Here is a 20,806-nt window from a genome sequence, read left to right on the forward strand (position 1 = left end):
AAACTTTTTTATTTAGTTTACCTTTATATACTAAAATAACAGAAAATTAAATAAAATTTTAAATAAAAAAAACTGAAAATGTGACAAAAACTAATTCAAAATATTAATAAAAACTACAACAGAATCTCAGTAATACTAAAATAACACTGGAGAATGAAGCACAACAGTGTCTCTTGGCCGCAGAAGACTTTCATAAGCTCTTCAGGAACATCCAAATACATTACATAAGTTGTCCATCTTGGACCCTGCTGAGTAGAATTTTATGCTGACACTAAATCACATGCCAGTGCCACCTGCTGTCAAGGTCTATGGCATCAGTGCCAACACCTCAACAGAGTCTGAGGTGACTCATTGTCCTGCATGGGATCATGGGTGAAACAGATTGCATTGTCAATGACTGTGGGAACTCTGGGAATACCATGGTACTACCGAATGATTAGCATTTTCATGTATCTAGTTACTTAGAGAATACCAAATCAATGGCAATACCATATAGTACTTTTTGTGCTTTTCTATTGATGCAGAAGCAGCAGGGAAGAGCTGAGATCAGCAGAACCCCAGTAGGCTAATGACACTGACTCATTCTCACATACACACTGCAGCACAACATTTGCAGCATAAACCGTCTTCAGTTAATGACAGAGGGCTGAGGCTGTGACCGGCTCGGGCTCGGGTTTGGGTTCTTACCGGTAGGCATTCCTCCACTCGGTTACGTCCAACCCGCGCCCGATGCACTGCGTTTGGATCAGATCAGCTTGAAAGGGGGTTTGGGTTTGACATATGGATCGGAACACGTCTGGATCACACACATACAAATACATACATACACACACACACACACACACACACACACACACACACACACACACACACACAAATACGGATTAAGCGAATCCGATCAGAACCCTTCAGAGCTTAAACTGACGGCTATAAAAACACATGATCAAAAATGGCGCTACGGTGTCTTGTGTTGATAAGAATTAATAAAGTGAAGAAAGAGAGAGGTGTTTGCGAATACCTGTAGATGCAGATTAAGCGCAACACATCCGCGTTTCCTGCTTCACATTCCGCGTGACGTCGGGACTCGCCAATACGGAAGTGATAGTCGAGCGGCGCTGAGAAGAGAGCGGAGCGGAGCGCGCGAGTTTGAAAAAAAACAAAACACACGCTGCGGGGATTCACAGAGTGAAACAGGTGGGTAGAAGAAAGAAGTTATTTACTTTGTTATATTGTATTATAATGACAAGTCTCTGGAAGTTTGTGTGAATATTATCTGCTCTCTCATCCAGCTTCTAAAATTAATAAGCAGGGCAATCTCAGTTGCTTTTGATTTAGGTTAATGAACTGTGTCTGTGTGTGTGTGTGTGTGTGTGTGTGTGTGTGTGTGAGAGAGACGTGTACGCGCGTGTAGGTTGCTGGATAAAAAGTCATTAAAAATCTATTACAGCTCTCAGAGTTTTGCATGGCATGTGGCCAGATTATTTTTACCATCAATTTCTTCTTAAAGGAGTAGTTCAACCAAAAAAATGGGTGTGGGAAATTTCTATCGTTTACTCTTTAATGAATGTGACTTTGTCTTTTTTTTCTATGGCACTCTACAAGAAACCTTCTGTTGCTTTGTCTTCCGTTTTCCATGCCAGTACAATGAACTGTACCTTGTAAACAGCAAAAAACTATTAAAAGGCACCATAGAAGCATCATAATGTAGTTTATTTCAGGGCTTTTAGGTGCCATGGACCCCCAGTTATGATAATCCTCATGCAAGGGACCCCCATCCTAAAATTTAAAGGACTGATATATTCATGTATAAAAACCCAATTTACACAGTGAAAAACTAATATTATAAATATGTGTAAAATATAATTTGGAAAATATTTCATTGTTACATTATTATTTTCTACTCACTATAGTACTATACTGGACTATTTATTTGTTTATTTTAATCACATTTTAAAATTGATTTTCAAATAATTTATTAATTTTATTTATTTATTTTTTTTAATTTTTCCTCAAATTTGCCATCTTTTCAATTAAACATTTAATCTAGTTCATACAACTGCTCTAACTTATTTGTTCATGAATTTGACTGATTCGCTTCTCAAGTTCAGTTTCAGTACTTAATTATTTGGCCCCGATTACTGGGTAATGGTCCACTGGAGGGAAAGATTATCAGTAAATAACTTTTACATTTTGGTATTGTATAATTTCAGAAATCTTGGAATATAGTCATAAGAACCACTTTTATGAGGCTTTTGTAACCTTTTTCAAATCATAAAAGTTTCAATCCCCATTCATTGTAACTGAATGGAAAAGAATATAGATAAGATATTACTAATTACATAAAGATAATGAATTGAAGGGGTTTGTTCTAACTGGCTTTTGATGTCTTTGTTGTTACAAAAACCTGCCACTTCATTACAACACATTATGGGCAGAATCTGATCATTTACAGTATAGTCATAATGTATTATAATTCAAAGTCCAGTAATGTCTGCCTGTGTCAGACCTCCTGTGTATAACTGGATTATATTAGGATAAGCTGAAACCATCCAGTCAAACAGCCTAAGCTATGAGGACCTGTGTGTGTGTGTGTGTGTGTGTGTGTGTGTGTGTGTGTGTGTGTGTGTGATAGAGAGAGAGAGAGCGAATACACAGTATTAAGATAAGACCTTTGCTTTACAGGAATTATGTGTGATTAAGCTCCATTTTATCCAAGCATCTGTTAAAACACTGAAAACACACAAACTCAATCACTCACTTTCTCATGCATACTTACAATTCTCTATAACTAGGTGTGTTTACATTGTATTATGGCTTGAATGTTTAACACAATGTGCTAAGGGAAACAGCAATGCCGTTGCACAAACTGGTTTGAAACAACTCTGGCATAATTACTGAAGTGCTGGCCAAATAATCCTATTTCACCAATAATCTCCATCAAATCTGTGTGAAGTGATTTCTCCCTGTGGACACACACACTGTTTTCTGCCTCATTGATATTTGTGGTAATGAAGCATGAAAATTTGGGCAGTTTGATTGATTGAGTAATGGTTTAGCTGTGTTTGTTTGTGTGCACAAGTAGCAGCTGGTATTGCCAGTCATTCAGTAAAGTGCCATAGTTATTTGAATATCGCACGCACACGTGTATTGCAGTGATTGCACCTAAAATATGCACTTTTCTTTTTGCAAATATGTTATATGGCTTCAGTAAACTTGGAAAATATTCCAAAAAAGTCCTACTTGCACAGAATACTTGTATGGTACTTTCTTGATTTTTATTTGGCATTTTTGGAGCCATTTTGGACCAGTTACAGCCAGCATAAAAAATCTCCTTTTGTTGTCTATGGAAGAAATGTCTTGAGGAAATGTTTTGTCTTGAAACTGTCTTGAGGATGAAAAACTAAAAAAAAAAAAAAGAATGAAAAAAATATTTAAGTTGTAAATAAAACAAAGATTATTATAGTATGTTTTTTCAGTGTGGCAATTCATTTTATGTGACACAATACCCTAGTAAAAATTTAATATATTTAAAATAGATGTATTTCATACTAAGTAGCCTATACTTCAAATCTGTTCAAGGGATAGTTCACCCAAAAATGAAGATTCTGTCATTAAGTACTCACCCTCATGTCATTCCAAACCAGCAAGACCTTTGTTAATGTTCGGAACACAAATTAAGATATTTTTTATAAAATCTGAGAGCTTTCTGAGTCTGACCCTGCATAGACAGCAAAGCAGCTGAAATGTCCCCAGACACAGAAACGTAGTAAGGACATCGATAAAAAAAGTCCATGTGACATCAGTGGTTCAACAGTAATTTTATGAAGCTATGAGAATACATTCTCTACACACTATGAGAGTACAGTCATGGACAGTTTTACCAATGTCCTTACTACGTTTCTGGGCCTAGAAAGATTTCAGTTGCATTGCTGTCTATGCAGGGTCAGAAAGCTTTTGGATTTCATAAAAAATATCTTAATTTGTGTTCCGAAGATGAACGAAGGTCTTACGGGTTTGGAACGACATGAGGGTGAGTAATTAATGACAGAATTTTCAGCACAATCAAATATACTTCATTACCTCTATAGGTCGACTTCATCACTACTTCCACACAATTAAAGTGCATTAAGTGCAAAATTAGATGTTCCAATTTAGCAAACTTTAAGCATACCAATTTAGTATACTAAAATTATTTTTATTTTTCAATAGGGTATATATGTTGTTTTCCATCCAACATGGTGCAACATTGTTGTTTTTGCATTCCAGCATTGTGCTTTTTCTATAAAACTTTGAAAACGTGCTGATTTAATTTTTCAGTTCATACCTATACAGAACATGCTAAAACCTAAGTGGCTCACCCATTTTTTACATAACATGTCCACCTTTAAGGATTTCCAGTTTTCCACCTACAAGCTTCACACCAAGCTTCAGATCAATATTGACCTATAGAACAACTGTTTGTGTGAGAGAGAAATAGACAGTTTGATTTTTTTTCTCCAGAGGGAGTTTGACATTTTTCACCAACTAGCATTTGGGTGCAATGTCTATTCAGTGTATTTGGTCAGAATCAATGTATGGATAGATTGCATAATAAACACACACACATGACATTTGCAATTGAGAGAGACTTCTGAATATTCTCTCAAACCCCTGACAAGAAACTCCTAAAAAAGACTCCTACATGATGATTCAAAATGACAATAGTTTTATTTCAAAATAAAGCTGGATGACTGGGCATCTTGTTTTTATAAAATGTCTGAGAAGCGCCCACAAACATTCATGAAAGACATTGAAATGTTGCCGGCTAAAACTTTTTGAATTGATTGGCTATTTACGTAAAATTTAAAGTCAGCTGTGTGCAACATATAAATATTGCTTATTGTCATGCTCATATTAAACTGCATTACCATTGCTTTCATATTAAAAATAGGATACTACAGTAGCCTGTTTAGGTGTATTTCCTTAGGCAGATGCTTTCTCTTGAGGCTTAATAGAAAGTACATATATATAATGGCAGCTGCTAGGACAGGTAGCAAAAAATCAAGTCAACTGCTAAATTTAGAGCCTCTCAGTACTCTGAATAATATCAAGATCATGATGCAGGACAGACAGAACCTGTCAGGAAACACTAGTCATTAAGGATGAGTCAATGGGTCTTGTAAACTCAGTAGAAATATGACTATAGTGCAGATTCGTGGGAGAGGATGAGCTCATTCGACGTAAAGCTATAGGGTGATGAGTAGGCAACGGTCGGATGCGTCATGTTGAATTCACAGATCTTTTCTGAGATGAGGGAAGATAGCAAGGTAAAATCTATAACTGAGTGTCAGTTTATTGGAATGTGTAAAGATGCAGGGTCAGTTTGAAAGCAACAAGGAACGGTGAATTGGATTTCTCAGAGCTCGACTTGCCATTCTGAAATTTCTATTGTTCAGCTAATTCCTACAGACATTATTTTCCGACATCCTTGTAACTAACGCTTGTATATATTTATGAATGCAGGGTATATACAGGGTATATGTAAAAGTTAATTCTGACATTTTGTCCTTTTATTTGCCATGATTATTCTAAAAGTTGTCATGCTTTGAAAGTCAGCATAAAATCGAAATGAACAGTAGTTGCATACTTACTATGTTCCTGGTCTTTTTGTGCTGAATTCTTTGGTGCGTGCTGCACACATAATGTTTGCCTTCATAATCTATCATTTAAATGTCAAAACTTTTTCAGTGACCAGTCTGGATAAAATCATGTCCTACCTTACATTTTTTTTAAACTCACTGAATATCATGTTTGTCCCTCATTGCTGAAGTAAATGGAGTACAAATTAGGTTTCATATTGACTTTAAGTATATGTAGTTTTAAATATAAAATATCTCAAATAAAAGAACTCAGTCAGTTTATAATTATAGCATAATCCTTAATATTTGCTTAATATTTAATTTGATTTTCGCACACTTTATGCCGGGTGCACACTGTATGATTTTGGCCATGATTTGGCTGTCTGAGAAAAATTTTGTGAATCCTAAAAGATTCTTTTGATTCAAAATCTGTAGTCTTTGATTGCTAGTTTGACATGTTCACCGACAGCGTATTAATGACCATTGTGTTCAAATTTTATGATGACATTTTGCCAGTCTCAGAAGTTTTGAGGCACAAAACAATTTACAACTGTCAGATCAAGAACCATTAATGGGATAGTTCAGCAAAAATTATAATTCTGTCATCGTTTACTTACCCTCAAGTTGTTCCAAATCTGTATGAATTTCTTTCTTCTATTGAATGTTAGTAACTAAACAGTTGCTGGTAGCCTTTGACTTCCATAGTATTTTTTCCACAAGAAAGAAACTCATACAGGTTTGGAACAACTTGAGGGTGAGTAAATGATGACAGAAGTTAAATTTTTGGGTGAACTATCCCTTAAGAGCAGAACCTGATGACACGATTAGAGTGACAACAACAAACCACTTGCTCCACACACATCTTTTTTTCCCCCATATTTTCTTTTTAATACAAGCCATGATCAAAATTAATGCTAGAGATTGTTTTTGTTTGCTAGTCACCATTTCAAATCTACATGTAAATGCAGCTCACTGACACCAAACGTGTCACAAACATGTTGGTACAGTCTGACAAGCAGCAATTGTAAATGAGGAAGGACTAATATACATAAATCGTACAGTGTGTACACACTTTAGAAGATTTAAACAACACTGACAACATTAGTTTAACATTAGATTGTCTGGGAAAGTGGTGAGGTGTTATATGCAGTATATTAACAACACATGACTGAAACTCCTTTATAAAAGTTTCATGAGCTATTAGGCCTATATCATTGATAAAACATTCATTTCTTGTGTGAAAAAAAATATGGAGTATTGTTTCGTAAGTGTGGTTTTAAACCATGAATACAAAATCACTGTCCCACTGAATTGTACGCTTTTGTAAAGAGAACTGTTCTGTTTTGGTTGATTAAAAACTGTATGCAATTAACTTGAAGTGATTAAAAAAGGAATTAGCATCTGCCTGTGTTCTGCAGTGTGAAAAGTGAGGGATTTAACAGTCTGTGTAAAATGTCTCAAAGCTCTGAGAATGAGATGTGGTTTTCCTAAAGCATTTTTGATGTACTTGTGGAACTGTCAGTCATATTTCATGCCAATGGAATAGATTTTGAATATTATTTAGAAGGAAACAACTGTATAAGTTTTGTGAAATCAGCATTTTAAAGGGGTCATATGATGCGATTTCAAGTTTTCCTTTCTCTTTGGAGTGTTACAAGCTGATTGTGCATAGATAAGATCCCTGAGCTGAAATGCTTGAACTTGAATGCTTATTTTACTTTTTCACCTTAAAGAAACAATTCAAAATTAAATTGTGTGTTATTAAGTTTCCGTAAAGTCTCAAAGTAGGGCATTACATGTGAGGGAAAGTGGGTATGTGTATGCGCAGGGCTCGCAAAATTTCAAAATCCCTGGTAGGGCATTCTTCTGAAGGCATTCTTCAGATTTTGGTAGCCCAAAAATGAATTTAACTACCCCGTATAAAAGATATTGTATTTTTTCTTCAAATAACAAGTCAAGAGAGTAGGGGTGCAACGGATCACAAATCTCACGGTTCGGATTATATTACATTATCATATAACATTTTGAGTCACAGATCGGATCATTTTTCAGATGAGCAAAAAAAATATGGTTCTTTATTATTTAAGTAACACTTATTATTTAAATGGCAATTAACTACTTCGATACCACAGCAAAAACTAGTAGCTTATAGGGATGTAACGATTCACTCAACTCACGATGTGATATAATTCACGATACTGATTTCACAATACAATTTTCTCACAATTTCTTTTTTAACAAAATTAGATTTAAGACAGATTTAAAAAATGTGTCCTTTTGTTATTTCGCAGACCAAAAGGCTGCACATTAATTTGTGAAATTGAAACTAACTAACTTGAAATTTTAAAACAAAATACCAAATCAAATAAATAAATAATACAAATAAAAGAAATTTCTCCATGCAAGTAAACTAAGGTTTTGCCTGTGTATTTTAATCACGATCCTAACAAACATGCTGCATACATGTTATTTAATTAGTGTTATTTCAATTGTAAAATTTTGAAATTTGAAACAAAAACAAAATTGTCTGACTTTAGCTTTGTGCACTGTTTACGTTCATTTAAGAAATGAAAATACTTGCTGAGATAGTTATTTTGAGATCAAATTTTTTGTCTGTTCAAGCGAAAGAGGAATCAATTCTGTGTTCGTGCTCTGCCTGAAACGCCGCTCTGTATGTTCGCGCTTTGAGCGTGTCACAATAGCCCTGGGACGTCGGGCTAGCGATTTTGAAGCCTTGATGTGTATATGAATGTGACACACTTGACCCTATATTTGTTCATCCTTTTGTTTAAAACTGCAAAAAATAGGTTTCCCAAACTCTTCTCGTTACTATTTTATTTCTCTTTATTTTATCTGAATGCAGTAGTTGACCTGTTTGGAACAGAAATGGTGACCCTGGACATGGACACTGAAGATGAAGTTTACCCTCCAGAACATTTCCTAATATGCCAATGGTAACACTTCTTTTTCAGATCTATTTGCTATTATTACATAACTTTTATTATATTAGTGTCAAATTACCTGTAACTGCTGTATTGCAAAAGTACTCTAAAGCAATGTATAAATAGCTATTTGGCTTTTGATCAAATTTTTCTCACACTCACAGCCTAAATAATATCAATCAAAAGACAAAGTCATTGCAGAAGCAGCGCTGCATACAAAGCATGTGAGTTTACATAATATTAAACAGATTTTTAACAGTAAACATACATTTAGTATAAAACATTAAAAAATGTCTACTATATTGTGTGTGTATATAATATATCAATACACTACTGGTAAAAAGTTTGGGGTCAATCCATTTATTTTTTTATTTTATTTTATTTTTTTGAGAGAGAAAGAAGTAAATGCTTTTATTCAGCAAGAATGCATTCAATTGATAAAAAGTAGCAGTTAAAACAATTATATTGTCACCAAAAAATGTTTCAAATTGTAAATGCTGTTTTTTAACGTTCTATTCATCAAAAAGTCTTACAAATTATCTGCTTTAAGAAAAATACTAAGCAGTACGACTGTTTCAACATTGATAATAATAAGAAATGTTTCTTGATCAGCAAATCAGCAAATTAGAATGATTTCTGAATGATAATGTGACACTGAAGACTGGAGTTATAATAGTTGAATATTATTAAGTTATTTTAAATTGTAAGAATAGTTCACAATATTACTGTTTTTACTTTGTTTTGATCAAATAAATTCAGCCTTGGTGAGCCTAAGAGACTTCTGTTGTGGCAAAATAAAAATGACTCACCGCATAAGAGACAAACTTGCTCAATTGTCTTTTTCATAGGTTTTATTTCTTGTAAGGAAGGTCAGACAGTCATACAGAAACACAACACATTTAACGCATTTCACTATAACTCCCACTACTGGTCGTGTCTCCATCGACCGTTTGCTCGCCTTCACACATGTCTAAAAACATGTCATCAGGATAAGCAGGCATTTTAACCATTTGGTGTGATACACTAGACTTCACCAGTCTCTGTACTGAGCTGGATGCACACTGAAAAATACATGGTAAACACAAGAACACCAGTAATCCTGCCTCCACAATTGGTAACAGTATTGCACAGCCAGTATCCCCATCCTCCCCACAGGTTTGCCAACCATTCAAGCCATAAATTGTTTGCTCGTTCAGGCTCTTTTACGGCCATTCTCATGTGAGCAATGATGTTGTTAATGTTCTCACTGTAATCTGGAATATAGAAACAACATGACATTGCCAATATTTTACAGACTCCGCCCTTCTCAGATGTCAACATATCCAAAACCAACCTGTTCTGAATAACTGCATCTCTAATCTGTTTCATCTCATCGTTAACCATTGTCAGAGCATTCTCGGTGCTATTGGCTATGGCTAACACAGTCCATGCTAACCTATTAATTTTATTTATTCCCACCCCTAGGAAAATTGACCACCCTATGTTAGCTCCAGTTGACGTCCAAGGATTGGACAACACATACCCATTGTACCTGTCTGGCAGATCCTCCGGTCTGCCAGACATTTTCATATCGCTGATCTCGTTCCATTACGACATGTGACGTGCAATGCAAATTGTCAGGCAACATAATTTCTGTGTTAAATGGCTTGGTTTGATTCTTAGCCAGTTCACACATCATCTGAGCCCAATCATTGTTTATTATGCGCCATTCATCTGCCCACTGAGGCTCTGCTTGCAGACAGCACAATTGCTGCTCCTCTGTCACTCTGACACCCAAGGAGTCTGCAACGAGCGTCAAATTTAGTTTACACATCAAATCTCGACCCATAAGGGGTGCAGGGCATGCTGGTTAATAAATGAATGCATGTTTCAGCACTTGACCCCCCTCTGTTTCACAATTTAAGGGCACTGTAAATCTTTCAGAAATTTGATGCCTTGATGCATAGATAGACTCATTTGTTTTGTTTGTTAATGACGGTTGACACGGCAAGTCACATGGTCGTAAAGAAGACCTCGTTGCCCCAGAATCTACAAAAAATTTAACTATTATTCCCTCCAATAGCATTAGCAGGGGTAGGCATGTTTAAAGATCCTTCACTTTCGTACATCATTAAACATTTATCAGAAACATCATTCAAATCAGAAACACACAAAGAAATGCAAGCTTTTTCTTCATTGCAGAGAGTAGTATGTACATCAGTGTATGTGTGTGGTTAAAAAATGTTCACTTCCCTGCATTGTAGCTGTTGGCTTCTCGCCCAGGACCCCTCCTTCCTGCTCTCTGTCTTCCTCGCTTCAGTCTGCTTCCTGATTTTGCTGGTTTTCTGGGCACTCCCGGGCCCAATGACCATCTTTCTTGCACAGTTTGCACTTGGTACATTTTCTGGCCACCTGATCATCAGCTCCACAGACCCAGCAGCCCCGTTTCTCTGAATTTTCTTCAGCCCTGTTCGAGTATCTTCCACATCGTCCTATTCCTCTTCCCCCTCCCGTCTGCTGAGGTGGAGGCACAGAAGAACCCCCAGGCCTTGATACGGCTTTCACAAAGGCCAGCTGTAATTCTCTGTCACTCTTGGCTTTGGTCTTTTCCTTCTTCACTGCTTGCTGTTCTTCCATGTGCAAAGCATGTGCTAAGATAGCAGATAATTGTCCATTCTTCCATTCAATGTAGCTGGATTTCACTGCTTGCGCAATTTCTGGTCTCAGTCCATTCAGGAACCAGCTCCACAAATGACACTCCCAGGTGTCAGGTTGATTTCCTTTGTCGTCGGGCTCTGTTAAGCCGCTGTGTTTGTTGAATATCTCGTAGAGTCGATGGTAATAATCTTAAACAGACTCTTCTCTGGTCTGGCAGCAGTTGCCAATTTTTGCTGTGTCCACACGCGCTGGGAATGCTATCTTTATGGTTCCAGCCAGCTCTGTGACAGCTGTGTGGTACTCCACATTAGCCCTGTGTTACCAGTCACTGTGTTCTCTCCGACAATCTTCCCTTCGCAGCTTTCCACTCACTTTATGCCAACTTGAAGCCCCCAGTTTCACTGCCAGCAGCCTTCTCAGTTCGTGCACGGTGGGGCTGAACTCCTGGCAGAACGTGACCAGTTCAGCAGAAAATTTGTCACCTGCTTCATCAGGACTTGGCAAATGGGCCATTGCTTCTTTCATATCATTCACAGTCCATGGTCTAAAAACCATCATTAGCTCATCAGGGCCCGAAACTTCTATCATCGGGGCACATTTTCTTACATTTTCTTCTTTTACTGTTTGTCTTTTCTTTGATGGGGGAACTCTGCGTACCCCCTCCTCTTTAGCTTCTTCGTTGGGGGTCTCAGGAATTATGTCAGGGTCTTCATCTGCTTCTTGCCTCCACACTGCTTCTGCCCGTGGTGCTGTTGGTCTTCTCGGTGGAGAGCAGTCGAGGTCAGGGTCCAATTTCAGGGGTTGCAGCTCAGCCACGGGATAATTGAGGATACGGTGGTGGTGCATGTGAAGAGACGGAGACATCAGAGGGTTTAGTAAGTTTATTTGGCGCAGTTACTTTTTCTTCACATTTTTCATGTTTCCTTCCCCTCTCATTTCTACATGCCAATTCTTTCTGCATCGCCCTTCTTTCCCTCTTATCTGCCTCCTCTATCCAACAATTCACCGTCTGCTCACATTTCCCACACGTGTTTCACACAACACCCTTTCTGCTTTTTTCTTCCCTCTTCAACTGATTCCTTCACAACATTCAATCTTGTGACACTCAATGTTCCCTCTCTCGGAAAATCATGGTACTTGATTATCTTGCATGCATTTTTGGCCATATAATTTTCTAATTTGACAGAAAACCGGTGTATCATATTTGGCAAGCTTGCTCTGGGACTTCCCCATATTGGCTGTCTCTTTCTCTGTGGATTTCTTTTCGGCACCTAAATAATCTGTTGGACGTCTCCAACAGATCCCACCTTTCACCTAAAATCGGATAGGCAGAGCACTCCCCGCGCTCCGATTAATCACCCACACAGTTTCAATTTCTCCCTAGAAACGTATTAACTGTGCTATATTCGCCCACGTGATCTCAATTTCTCTCAGAACAGTCTTAATCACGCTGCATTACCACAGTCAGACCAGCCACTATGGTTTATCCCCCTTTTCTTAATTTCAATCTTAATTTCAAAATCCTAATTCTCTATAAGATTTTGATTTGTCTCTTACCAGAGAGATTTGATGCCACCTGGGTTTGTTTATTGATTCCAGTGGTGGTCCCTCGTCCCTCAATCTGTTCGGGGTAGGGCTGTGATTCTAAGTCCAGGATGTACAGTCACGCTCTCGCGTCCGCTCTCGGGTCCAAAAGACACATCCAAGGAATCCCAACTTCTGACACCAAATTGTTGTGGCAAAATAAAAATTACTCTCACCGCATAAGAGACAAACTCGCTCAATTGTCTTTTTCAAAGGTTTTATTTCTTGCAAGGAAGCTCAGACAGTCATACAGAAACACAAGTTGCTGCAAAGTGCGACAAAGAAGGGAGGGTTCCCTCCACCTTTATATCTCTTCCCTAGCCTTCAAGGTTACATCTCTTAACAACTGTACTTTTCCACACATGGTAATAGTCCAAAACACATTCCACTATATCATACTTCTAAGACTCGGACCCTCATATTTTAAAGACATGGTAACCTTCTATGTCATAGACAGGCATCTTTGGGTCTCCCAGTTGTTCCCCACAAGCCAAACTTAGATCTGTACTGGCCCCTTGTCAGCCTATACATCTTATTCTTTAAGCCCCAAACCATATCTCATTCTGACTGCAAAGCAGTTCTAAGTAAAGCAGGCATTACACAATGTTCCATAAGCATATGAATGAAATCATGCAAAATCAATAAAAATATTTTTTTTTCTTCCACAGTTCTTTCAAACGCATTTAAACAACCTTACCATCCACAAACAATTGAAAAGGAGTGTATTTCTTTTTCACTTCTATCTTTCAAGTAATTCTGTTTAGGATTATGTTCTGTCTCTCTACCACAGGGTTATGAACGGAACAGATTTGATATGGAGGGTTTTCATTATTTATAGTTGTGTTAAGTGTACTCTCTCGTGCTGTGAAGCACTGGCACTATCTCTTTCTCTCTCACACAGAATGTTGGCTGTCTCTGAAAGGGAAATTCAAAATAAAAGTGAAAAAGGCTAAATGAAAGAGAGATGTGCATGGAAGTGAAGCTAACAAGAGAAAGAGAAACTTAATTATAAAGCAGACGAGAGAGACAGAAACGGGCAGATATGTGTATTTAATTATAGTGTGTGATTTGTTGTTTGCTATGATATTCTGCTTGCTTCTTCCTACTTCATGTCTCTCATAATAACTGCAGCATGTGTGCACAGCGCTGGACTCTGGGGCTGAATTTTATGGATCACTTCCACAGTTCTGGAACCTAAAACATCAACAGCAGAATGGGCTGACAGGTGGCTGAATCCAACACACATACAGTCATGACACACAAACAAACACATGCAAGCCTGCACAAGACAGCATGTAAGCAGAAATGTGGGTGGAATTATGGGAACTTACGTTTTAACTACTTTCTCTTAGTTTCTCATTTATTTTCTGACCTTTAACCTTGATAGAAATCAAAGGAACAAATGATTGAGACATGGCGAATAATGATGATAATTAAATGATTGCATTTAAAACATATTGTTGACACAAATATGATGAGAAACATACAATGACAAGGTAATTACTAAGGCACTAACAATGGTTTTTTTTTGTAGAAAAATCTAGAAAAAAGGATTGACTCAAAAAATCCACTATAAGTGAGCATTGCACAAACAATGATTCAATACTTGGTGTAATTTTAAGCTAAATTTGACTACAATTAGATGCCATTGTAGTAAAACAAATTAATATTGAGTGAAATTGGTCCAAAAGTTTGGGGTTGGTAAGACTTTTATGCTCACAAACGGCTGCATTTATTTTATATTGGGGAATATTGATGTTATTGAAAATAACTTTTCTATTTTTTATATATATTTTAAAATGTTATTTATTCCTGTGATGCAAAGCTGAATTTTCAGCATTCAATACTCCAGTCTTCAGTGTCACATGATCCTTCAGAAATCATTCTAATGTTGATTTGGTGCTCAAGAAACATTCATTATTATTATCAATGTTTAAAACAGTTGTGCTGCTTATCTTTTTTTATGAATGGAAAGTTCAAAAGAACAGCATTTATTTGAAATAGGTCCTTTATAAATGTCTTTACTGACACTTCTGAACAATTTAATTCATCCTTGCATGATAAAAATATTGAATCTTGACCCCAAAATTTTGAACAATAGTATATGTTTTATATAATTAAATTAAATTTAAATAATAATTTCCTCAAAAGACAAAAAATATGATTAAAACGAAAAATATATAAAGAAAAATAATAGTTGTGTGTGTGATAGTAACACCTGAACTTTTTTGATGTGGGAACAAAACAGCTTTTTTTGTGTGTGTAAAAACTCAGAAAAGCAAATATAAAGTGTGTACACTTTATATTTGTATGTGTGTGTGTGTGTGTGTGTGAGAGAGAGAGCGAGAGAGAGAGAGAGAGAGAGAGAGAGAGAGAGAGAGAGAGAGAGATTTGGACGGCTGCTCTCTACTGCCTCCTGCTGTCCTGTGTTGTTTAGGGTAGAGACATGAAGGTCTTCACTAAACAAATTCATAAAGGTTTTTGAAAAGGTGAGCTGCTTTGTTGGGTTTTGTGTGTATGTGTGTAACCAGAGAGACACAATGACATTAAGGAGAGTGAATTAAACTATGACCATGCATTTAATTTTAAACACCCTGACCATGAAAAACACAAATTAAGCACCTAACACAAGCACCTGGTCTTACCAGGCAGAGATTCTATAATTACGCAAATGTGTCTGCTGAATATAGAATGTCCTTCATGCCTATCTGAGCCCAAACACTCAGAGCCACAGTATGTGTGTGTGTGTGTGTGTGTGTGTGTGTGTGGTAATGCTTTTCCTGCAGAAGTGCTAATGTATTTTCTGTGTCTTTTTTCAATGGCTATTTTAGTGAAGGTTTCCTCTTCACTGTGTTTCATCTGAGAGTGCGGAGGTGTGTCTGGATGTGTGTGTTGTATGGATTCTTTCAGCCTCCCTTTTTTCTGGTCTTCTCAGTCACTTATTCACCAGACGGCCTGATGGAGGAGGAGAGAGCGGCAGACAAAGAGAGAGAGGTGTGTGTCATGTCAGTGATGTCTTTCTTAGCATGGAGCCATGATCTCTGCCAATAATTGCTGTAATCAAGATGCTTTAACACGCACAGGTGTGTGAGGTGAATTTGAGAAAAATGAGTGGATCGTTCCACTCCGTAGTTCCCTATAATGTGAATCAATGAACATGAATTCATGCATTAGCAAGGGCCTTTGAAACTTAGGGACACTGATGACTCAATTACCTGCGCCACATTTAAAAGGTAGCACATCAAGATTATGCTGATATTTTATCAGCTGTGATATATCAAAATTGATTTATAAAACTGCGTTTACAGTAGACTTTGTGCTTAATTCACTTGCAGTCATACATACTGTATATGCGGATGTGTGAGACTGGAAACGCGAGCACATGTGTTTAAAGTTTTGTCTTTAGTTCCCAAATTCAAGTTTGGTGATTTCTAACCTGGACATTTGATAGAATAGAGCTTCTACTGTAAACATAACAGATTAACCTCTGCATAAACTTAAAAGCTGCAGGGTTTTATGTAATTTCACATGCTCGAAGCCTAGTTTGACCGCAACTTAAAGGGATAGTTCACCAAAAATGAAAATTTGGTCATCATTTACTCACTTCCAAACCTGTATGACTTTCATTTTTTTCTATGAGAAATGTCTTAGTGTTTATATATCAATGATTTAGACTTGCGTGTTTTGCAGAAGATCATAAAAGAACAACATGAGGGTGAGTAAAAGTTATTGTTTTTGGGTGAACATTGTAGTTGTTGTTTACTACAGAGCCTTATGGAATATATGATATACAGATGTATTGGAAAAATTTTTTATGAAATTAATTTAGCTTTTATTCTAAAAATGCTGAATGTTGTCCTCATTTAGATGGCTATTGGTAAATGTCTATGTGTAGAGGTAAGTTGATAATAAAATGGATATTGAGATATACAGTAAAACATTAATATTGTTTAATATGATTACAATTTAAAATAGTGTTTTCTGTTTTATTATATTAACAGATTTGTTTAATGTTTTTGAAATAAGTCTCACTGAGAAATACAGTAATGTTATTACAATTTAAAATAATGTTTTTCTATTTGAATATATTTTAAATGTAATTTATTCCTGTAATGGCAAATCTGAGTTCTCTGTTACTCCAGTCTTCAGTGTCACATGATATATCATTCTAATATGCTAATATGCAGATTTTACGATAAAAGCCATGATGATGACCTGTTCTCAACTGATTCACATTTAACTAAACTGAGAGAGATTGATAGAAACAGATCTGACTCTAGTGCCTCAATGGGATCGTCTCAAATGTCACACTTTAATTGGAAAACAAACCCACATGAACTGCCAAAATGTACATATAGGCATTCACACACAGGCTTTGGTCTATAACAGGATAGTAGCAGCATTCACAGACGTTTCCATGCATAAGTTTTATTTGATTCCTCGCCAAACATGTGATACTTTTATACAACGCTTGGACAAACACTCAAATGACGTTCTGTCTTCATTCATGACTTCACCAGTTCCTCCAATCAAATCATTAGCAGTATAATCAGCCCACTTACATCACTCATCCTGACAGTAACCCCCCTCCTCCTCAACACACAAACCGTATTCAAATGCATAGCGACGCTGTCATATACAGCAAGACGTGTATGTCACTCCTCATGTTTTGTTCATGACTCATGCATTGTATTTACAATAGTGAGTGAGTGCTTAACAATACATTTTTTCATCAGTCCTCATCTGACAAACATAGACCATGACTTTAGCTTTGCATGTGAGTATATGTGGAATCTCTAGTGTGACATACAATACAGTTCAAATGATTGGGGGCAGTAAGTTTTTTTTTTTTTTTTTTTTTTTTTGGTAAATTTTTTTTTTTTTATTCAACAAGGTTGCATAAAATTGATCAAAAGTAAAAGTAAGGACTTTTACATTATTACAAACAGTGTTGTCACGGTACCAAAATTTCAGTATTCGGTACCGATACCAGTGAAAATCCACGGTTCTCGGTACCGAAATACCGGGTCTTTTGACAAGACTAATTACAAAATATTTCAATTTTAAAAAAGAAAGTATTACAGTTTCCACAAAAATATGAATCAACAAAACCATTTTCAACACTGATAATAATAAGAAATGTTTTTATGAGAAGTAAATCAGCATATTAGAATCATTTCATGTGACACTTAAGACTGGAGTAATGGCTGCTGAACATTTTGCTTTGCGTCACAGGAATAAATAAATTGCTTAAAATTGGAAAGAGGTATTTTAAATTTTAATAATATTTCACAATATTACTCTTTTTACTGTTGATCGAATAAATGCAGCCTTTGGTGAGCATACGATGCAGCCTTAAAAAAATCTTGCCATCCCTAAATCTTTTAATGGTAGTGTACAGCATGTACTTGCTTATGTGACCAAGTAATTGGTCTAAATAAAGATAAATCAGACACTGTTTTGATGGTGACTTGATGCTGGACCAGCAGAAACTTCAGAAGCTACATTAATGGAATGACAAAACCTTTATGACTTTGTTTCGTCTGTGGAACATGGAGCATATTCAAACTCGGCACATGAAGACACCAATTTGACACCAGTAATGCCAAACACCACCGGTCTCATAAAACTGATCACAGCATGCCATATTTGAATATACGTGTGTATTCATTTCTGTTCCTCCAAACAACATCTATCATTAGGCTTCAGAAAACTTGGAATATGGCACATGAGCAGTTTGCACTAGTTTCATCATATACTTTTGTGGTACTTTTGTCCTCTTTGGAGCTTGGATCATTGCCTACCACAGCATGTTTTCATTGTAGGGTAAAGCATCAACATTCTGGTAAACTTCTTCATGTATGTTCCACATGCAGAAGAAAAGTTTGGAACAACGGGAGTAAATTTTTATTTTTGGGTGAACTGTTCCATAATGAGTCATGGTTTTATCGAACTCATTGTGGACCACATTCAGTGCAACACCAGAACTGTTAGACCACTAGGACCCCCAGTTATTATTTAGTCATCTAAGCATGCATTTCGCCAAATCACCCTAATTGTCACTTAAAGCTGGATAATGGCTCTGCCTTTAGGGGTTATAGGAGCTGGGGGTTTGCAGGACCATGATCCGACTCTGCTTTTAGGTAGTGTGCACTTAAATCACTTAAGTGTGCACTTAAATAATTGTGTGTTTCTATGAACTGAACGAGTGTAACTGCGGGGTGATGCGGATGCCCAGAGCAGCCGGTGAGCGCGCGCGGCTCTGCCTCCAAGAGTTTCCTGTGGCAGTTTATCATCCTTCTTTTTCCAGAGCAAGCAGAAAAAGTGAAGAAGTGAGCAAAGCATTAAGAAACTGGGGATCGTATGGTACAAGCCCACAGCCGTTAAAAAAAGAGCCGGCAACGCGAGCGTGGGACGTGATGAGTCACTCGCAAGGGGCTGTCGACCCGCTTTGATCAGCCCCGGTTGGGGTCTCGAGCTGTAAAATATTTGAAAAAGACGAATAGCCGGTGAGTCACGCTAACGGCGCTTGAGCTAAGTATGTTATATTGCTCAAAATATCCTGATAAATTCGATAAAAATGATCAAAGCGAATTGCAATATAACTTTAATAGCTGATATTTTAGTTTTTAGGTTTTTGTTTTACCGACATTTTTACAAGACAAGTCGCACATTCTTATTGAAAACGACGGCAGTTATTGTACGGATGTACTCTTGGAAAAGAGAATGGGGACAATTAGGAACAAAAATAAACAACATCAAAATGTAAATAGAAATAAATAAACAATGCATAATGCAACTTACGAAAAGTATAGCTTAAAAAAGTGAAACTAATGGACAAAGAACATTTTGTCTGCTTGTTAGTTTTTAATTAGTGAAAATTGGCACAAAGAAATGTCGACAATGCAAACAAAAGCTACGCGCGGGGAGGCAAAAGAGGCAAGGATCTCGTGACGTCGGGAAGACTCACACACACACACACACACTCCTCTCTCTTTCGCTCAGTGTAAATACCATCTCCACCAGATGAGCGCGGACGCACTGAATGCTTCTGTATAACATCACAGAAGCCTTCAGTATCTTTACTGACTGATACAAGCGTTTCTGTTTGTTTTATGTGATATTATTCTTGGATTTCAGCACTCCATTATCCTTCGCGACCGGTTCTGCTACCCCAAAACTACCGAAGAGGAAGGTCTTCCCAACACCCCTCCAACCCTAAACCTCACCTCTGGATATGACAAAGATTCCTGGAGACAGTTCCTGAGCGGAAAACATATCACAGAAGACCCACATATTGTAAAAGGCTCGACTGTGCCGCGCGAGGGGCGGAATGGCGTTGTGGAAAGGACTCTTTAAGATTCTTGTATGTGCACCCTGGTTGCGATAAAGAGAAAAGAGCCACACCAAGACCTTCTGCAGAAGCACAAAGGATAATACACGCAGACAACGGGGGGCATTTTCGTCGTCAGACCGCGTTAAGATGCGCTGTTTTTCAGCACGCGAGCGGGCGCATGCCATGCTGTAGCGCTGCGTAGCCAAATGGCACGAGCCAGCGCGACCGAATCGCTTTGACGTTCGCGGAGGACAAGACGTATGATGATGAGCGCAATATAACTTTAATAGCTGATATTTGAGTTTTTAGGTTTTTGTTTTACCGACATTTTTACAAGACAAGTCGCACATTCTTATTGAAAACGACGGCAGTTATTGTACGGATGTTGTACTCTTGGAAAAGAGAATGGGGACAATTAGGAACAAAAATAAACAACATCAAAATGTAAATAGAAATAAATAAACAATGCATAATGCAACTTACGAAAAGTATAGCTTAAAAAAGTGAAACTAATGGACAAAGAACATTTTGTCTGCTTGTTAGTTTTTAATTAGTGAAAATTGGCACAAAGAAATGTCGACAATGCAAACAAAAGCTACGCGCGGGGAGGCAAAAGAGGCAAGGATCTCGTGACGTCGGGAAGACTCACACACACACACACACACTCCTCTCTCTTTCGCTCAGTGTAA

At 37.2% G+C, this 20,806-nt stretch overlaps 1 protein-coding gene across 1 annotated transcript in view; it reads right to left on the reverse strand.

The window, feature by feature from the left end:
- LOC107663339 (protein EFR3 homolog A-like) overlaps positions 1–732 on the reverse strand; it is a 57,913-nt gene extending 57,181 nt beyond the window's left edge. The window contains exon 1 of the mRNA XM_016453548.1: positions 688–732. Coding sequence (XP_016309034.1) covers positions 688–697 — 10 coding nt within the window. The 5' untranslated portion in view covers positions 698–732. The remainder of the gene's footprint in view (positions 1–687) is intronic.
- Between the last annotated feature and the right edge of the window lie 20,074 nt (positions 733–20,806).

This window comes from Sinocyclocheilus anshuiensis, unplaced genomic scaffold (assembly GCF_001515605.1).
Source record: "Sinocyclocheilus anshuiensis isolate Anshui unplaced genomic scaffold, SAMN03320099.WGS_v1.1 scaffold2060, whole genome shotgun sequence".
Taxonomy (NCBI): Eukaryota; Metazoa; Chordata; class Actinopteri; order Cypriniformes; family Cyprinidae; genus Sinocyclocheilus; species Sinocyclocheilus anshuiensis.